We start from the raw sequence: 6,085 nt of genomic DNA, 5'->3' as shown, positions 1-6,085 counted from the left end.
TGATGATTGGCGTAGCAGAAAATGGGAAGGCGCCATGACGTTCGAGATTTAAGCGTTATTAACCAAACATTTCCTTATTTTAATATGGAAATAACTCAGTTGTTTTTAAATAACAGTTGAATTCCGTAATAACACGTGAGGTAACGTTACAATAATGTACTTAAAATAGTTTTTGTGTGTGTATGTAATTTCAAAAAATGTAATTTTAACCTCGGTATTTTTTTTAATCGCTTTTAATAGCTTTTCATGACGTGGCCTGTGAACATGATGTGAACACTAGATGGGGACCTGGTGCTCTTCATTCAGGCACAGGCAAACTCGTAGGTCTGGTTGGGCCACGCAATCCAGCTGTTTCGTCAAGTATGACAAGAAAAAAATCCAGTTCTTGTAATTCCCTTCAAAATAAATTTAATAAACTTTGTCGAAGTCTTGAAACGTTAGCGCAGCTGTCTCATTTTTTCTGCACGAGTGAGTATAATTATCGCAATCATTTCACAAGCAACAGTAGTAATAGCAAATCTTATTTTTCTTTGTGTATATACCCACATACGCGAGGGCGAATGTGACGCTTTTATTTTGATAGTACTCGCCGGATGTTTTTGCTTCACTGTAAAAGTGGCTGGACAGAGTGAGAGAAGAGAATTGAAGTTGGGCAAAAGAAAAAGTTAGCCAGCAGCTTCCAAGCGAAGAGCAAACACAAAGACGACGACGCTCGTGTTGAATGATCAGACTCCTCAACTTTTTATTTCATTTGAGCCTGCCACTCGCGGCACGCCCAACACACTTTTGATTGACTTCTCTGGCTAAAGCTGCTTTCTTCAAACTTGGCAAGATGTTTTTTAGTAGGACTTGGTTGGTCCTTTTCTTTTTCCCTTTGGTGACAACAGCTCAGTATCAAGGAGACAACGGAATTGTCATCCCGGAGCATGGATTTTGCCAACCAATCTCCATACCTTTGTGCACAGATATTGCCTACAACCAAACCATCATGCCCAACTTGGTTGGTCACTACAACCAAGAGGACGCAGGGTTGGAAGTCCACCAGTTCTACCCATTGGTGAAGGTACAGTGCTCCCCGGAGTTGAAATTCTTCCTCTGCTCCATGTACGCACCAGTTTGCACAGTCCTGGAGAAGGCCATCCCGCCTTGCAGGTCCATCTGTGAAAGGGCCAAGCAGGGTTGCGAGGCCCTCATGAACAAGTTCGGCTTCCAGTGGCCTGACCGACTCCGCTGCGAGAACTTCCCCGTGCTGGGTGACGGTCAGATTTGCGTGGGACAGAACGACTCATCCGCCGCCACTGTCCCGCCCTTGTCCATACCTGGCACCCAGGACGTGTCAGTAGTGTCCGGTCTGGACAAGCCCTTTCGTTGCCCCGCTGCGCTGGTGGTTCCCCCTTACTTGAACTACATGTTTCTGGAGGAGAAGGACTGCGCCGCCCCGTGCGAACCTGCCCGGGGCGGCGGGTACATGTTTTTCACCGACAAGGAGATCCACTTCTCACGCATCTGGATTCTCGTCTGGTCGGTCCTGTGCTGCGCGTCCACGTTATTCACGGTCACCACATATTTAGTGGACATGCAGCGATTCAGGTACCCCGAGAGGCCCATCATCTTCCTGTCGGGCTGCTACACCATGGTCTCCATCGCTTATATCGCAGGGTTCTTCCTAGGCGACAAAGTGGTGTGCAACGAGAGCTTTAACCCAGACGGCTACAAAACTATCGTGCAGGGCACCAAGAAGGAAGGCTGCACCATCCTTTTTATGATGCTCTACTTTTTCAGCATGGCCAGCTCTATCTGGTGGGTCATCCTGTCGCTGACCTGGTTCCTGGCAGCGGGGATGAAGTGGGGCCACGAAGCCATCGAGGCCCACTCCCAATACTTCCACCTGGCGGCCTGGGCGGTGCCGGCCGTCAAAACTATTAGCATCCTGGCCATCGGTCAGATTGAGGGCGATGTGCTGAGCGGCGTGTGTTTCGTCAGCCTCAGCAACCTGGACCCCCTGCGAGGTTTCGTCCTGGCGCCGCTCTTCATCTACCTCTTCATCGGAACTTCCTTCCTCCTAGCCGGCTTCGTCTCGCTCTTCCGCATCCGCACCATCATGAAGCACGACGGCACCAAGACGGAGAAGCTAGAGCGCCTCATGGTGCGCATCGGCGTCTTCAGCGTGCTCTACACAGTGCCCGCCACTATTGTCATCGCCTGCTTCTTCTACGAGCAGGCCTTCCGCCCGCACTGGGAGCGCAGCTGGATCAGCCACAGCTGTAGGAGCCTTGCCATCCCTTGTCCGGCGCAGACGGGGCCTCGCATGACGCCCGACTTCACCGTCTACATGATCAAATATCTGATGACGCTCATTGTGGGCATCACCTCCGGTTTCTGGATCTGGTCCGGGAAAACTCTGCACTCTTGGCACAAGTTTTACACCAGGCTGACAAACGGCAAACACGGAGAGACCACCGTGTAGGATGAAGGGCTCGCCGCGAGCTTTCGGACAGACTGATTTGTGCTTGTAATGGCGGCTGCGTTCTTCGGGATCCCTGGACACGAAGCTAAAAAGCGTTTGGGTTTTGACCAAATAGTGAACAAGGCCAGAACAGGACAGCCTGATTGAACAAAACACACACCAAACATGGCCAATGTCGCCATATGCTGAAATGCTTACCTCTTGTTCCTCCTTCCAAGACTGGAGCGCAATGAGCATTTCACATGTAATTAAACCCAAGTGTAAATAATATTTGTAAAAACATGAAATTATATATTTGTATTTAAGAAATACTACTTCTTTACTGTCAGCGTACCTGCTTCTCTTTTGCACTGCGACAAAGCCAAATAGATCCGTTTTTTTTTTTTTTGCCATAAAAAAAAAATCCTTGTAAGAATTTCAAGTTTTGTTTGTCAACAGAATGTAAAAATGACCCACTTTACATCATTTCTGTATGTAGTCACTTTATATGGAAGCTACTAAATATTCTTGTGTAGTAATACAACTAACATAAATGAGCTCATGCTATTTTTCTGAATGATGCAGATATAAATCACTTCATGTCATGCATGCTTTTCTATTTTCTCCTTTTTAATTCCCCTTACATCCTGGGAGGTTGTTCTTCTCAAAATAGAACAACAACCCTGATTGGAGATATCATCTAGTATTTAAAATGCGGGCAGACAGGAAGCATCATTCAGCGGCACAATGTCAGGCGGACATTGAACGTGGCACAACTTGCCTCTGCGGGCTAGTGGAATAGCGTTATGCCTAGCAGCTGAACTGTACAAAATATAAACATCAGTGTGCTGTGCACCACTTCAAGATTAGATCACACCAAAATGAACAATCCTTCATTGTTTGGGACATTTTCAGTAAATTGTTGAGACGATAATTGCAGTTTTGCTAACCAAACTGGGCTGTTGTAAAGCGGGTTCTTGTCACTTGTTTGTATACATTTGAGAAATGTCAATTTTTCTGTTGATGTTCAAGAAATACCAATGTTGTGGAAATTTATTAGGAATTTGCACAAAACCGTGCATCGTGTTAGCCAAATTTGTGGAACACCTGCAGTCTTTTTTATGTGTTTTTAAACAATTTCCTACTAAATTCTCCAGGATGGCGTTGAACCAAAATGTGTTGAGTCCAAAAATTGAGATTAAAAAACGACTAGTCAAGCTGCATGGTTCATGTAGTTCATTTCTCTATAATATGTTCTGTAGTGATTTGACAAAAGCCACGTAAACTGCCATTTTCGTACTACAAGGCGCCACCCACCAAATTTGTCATGAAAACGGCATTTGCTCATAGATAAGCCGGACTGGACTATAAGTCGCAGCCGTCCTCATTTACATCAAAAGATATTAACCGGGAACACATTATTTGACAGCGGCATCATAAGACCAAATGAACCACAATGAAACTTTGAGAACCAATTGGTTGCAAAGCTTCATTGCTTCAAGAAGTTTCATTTGGCCATCAGTGCTACCTTGGGGGAGACTGTCAACCACTGCTGCCGACACTGTTGTCATCCAACATGCCTCCTAGCATGCACTGCAGCGCTACAGATGTAAATAACAACATTTATGTTACGTCTAGGGTTGTTCCGATCATGTTTGTTTGCTCCCGATTGTTTTAGTTTGAGTATCTGCCGATCCCGATATTTCCCGATCCGATTGCTTTTTTTTTTTTGCTCCCGATTCAATTCCAATCATTCCCGATAATTTTTCCCGATCATATAAATTCTGGCAATGCATTAAGAAAAAAATGAATAAAACTCAGACGAATATATACAGTACATAAGTACTGTATTTGTTTATTATGACAATAAATCCTCAAGATGGCATTTACATTATTAACTTCCTGTGAGAGGGATCCACTGATAGAAAGACTTGTAATTCTTAAAGGATAAATGTGACTTTGTATATTGTGACTAAATATTGCCATCTAGTGTATTTGTTGAGCTTTCAGTAAATGATACTGTAGCCATTTAACTGTTGTGCCCAAATGCATGATGGGAAGTGCACCCATGACTGTGCGTAGTGGTACCAATTGATATATCTTCTCTGCGTTGGGAAATAACATAGGGTGTTAAGAAAAAGATCAATTACTACCTTTCTTCCCCACATTGCTTCCCACGATATTTTTAATCATAGGGAGAGGGGTTGTAAGGCTTTAGCCAATTAAAAAATGCTCCAAAGGCTGCCAAAATTCACTACTCATTATACGCTGCCTTTTAGCTCTATATATAGGTAAAACGGCGCCATTACAGATTGAATGTGACAATGCGTGAGTGGGTCGTCCAGTGCATGCGTTAATTGCGTTAAATATTTTAACGTGATAAATTTGTAAAAAAATTAATTACCGCCGTTAACGGGATAAATTTGATAACCCCCTACCTTAAGCCTAAACTAAAGACTGGATGAGTGTAACATATTATGTCTATAACATTAAATACAATTAGAAAACGATTTAATTAAAAAATATATATATATTAAAAAAAAGGCATGTCCGATATTTTTTTGCCGATTCCGATACTTTGAAAATGACGTGATCGGACCCGATCGATCTGGGCATTTCTAGTTACGTCCTAATTACTTCTTCAGTTACTGTTCCAGTTGTTTCATTAATTGGTAGCTCTGGTATTTTGTAACAGTTTGACAGTGGCACCATAAAACTGTCATAAGACCAAATGAACCACTATGAAGCTTTGCAACCAATTGCTTCTCAAAGCTTCGATGATGACACCAAATTGCTTCAAGAAGCTTCATTTGGCCATCACTGCTACCTTGGGGGAAACGGTCAACCACTGCTGCCAACACTGTTGTCATCCAACATGCCTCCTAGCATGCATTGCAGCGCTACAGATGTAAATAACAACATTTATGTTATGTCCTAATTACTTCTTCAGTTACTTTTACAGTTGTTTCATTAATTGCTAGCTATGGTATTTGGTTACACTTTGACAGTGGCGCCATAAAACTGTCATAAGACCAAATGAACCACCATGAAGCTTTGAGAACCAATTGGCTGCAAAGTTTCATTGCTTCAAGAAGCTTCATTTGGCCATCACTGGAGCTTGGGGGAGACAATCATTCTCTGTTGCCACCTGCTGTCAATACGGTTGTCATCCAGCATCCCTCCTAGATTGCATTGCAGCGCTACAAATGTAAATAATGATCATAATTCATGTTCTGTGCTTATTATTTCTGCAGTTACTGTTGCAGTTGTTTCATTAATTGGTAGTTATAGTATTTGGTCACACTTGATTTTACAGTGGCGCCATAAGACTGTCATAAGACCATCATAATTATGACATGACACTGCCCTGAGCATTAATCAACACTTATTACAGATGTCATTTTTTGTCATCCGGCAAATTATCTCACTTTTGAATAGATGTAAAAGATCCGAGCTGGACATATATTGATTTAGTGACATAACTTGCCGGATGATACATCTGTCGTAAGTATTAATTAATGTCCATGATAGTGTCATTTCACAATTATGGCGGTCTTACGGCAGTCCTATTAGAAAAAAATATTCAAATTAAATTTTGTTGCTCCGAGTATTCGTTTAATTGAAGGGGCATTGTAATGA

The 6,085-nt window shown here is 43.0% G+C and overlaps 1 protein-coding gene across 1 annotated transcript; it reads left to right on the top strand.

Moving 5' to 3' along the window:
* Positions 1–642: 642 nt before the first annotated feature.
* On the top strand, positions 643–3,650 carry fzd2 (frizzled class receptor 2). Its single transcript, XM_057861433.1, has one exon. The coding sequence runs from the start codon at positions 833–835 to the stop codon at positions 2,465–2,467; it is 1,635 nt and encodes a 544-aa protein (XP_057717416.1). The 5' UTR covers positions 643–832; the 3' UTR covers positions 2,468–3,650.
* Positions 3,651–6,085: the final 2,435 nt, after the last annotated feature.

This window comes from Corythoichthys intestinalis, chromosome 16 (genome assembly GCF_030265065.1).
Source record: "Corythoichthys intestinalis isolate RoL2023-P3 chromosome 16, ASM3026506v1, whole genome shotgun sequence".
NCBI lineage: Eukaryota > Metazoa > Chordata > Actinopteri > Syngnathiformes > Syngnathidae > Corythoichthys > Corythoichthys intestinalis.
Note: the sequence above shows the minus strand (reverse complement) of the source record. Positions and strands in the feature narration are given on the sequence as shown.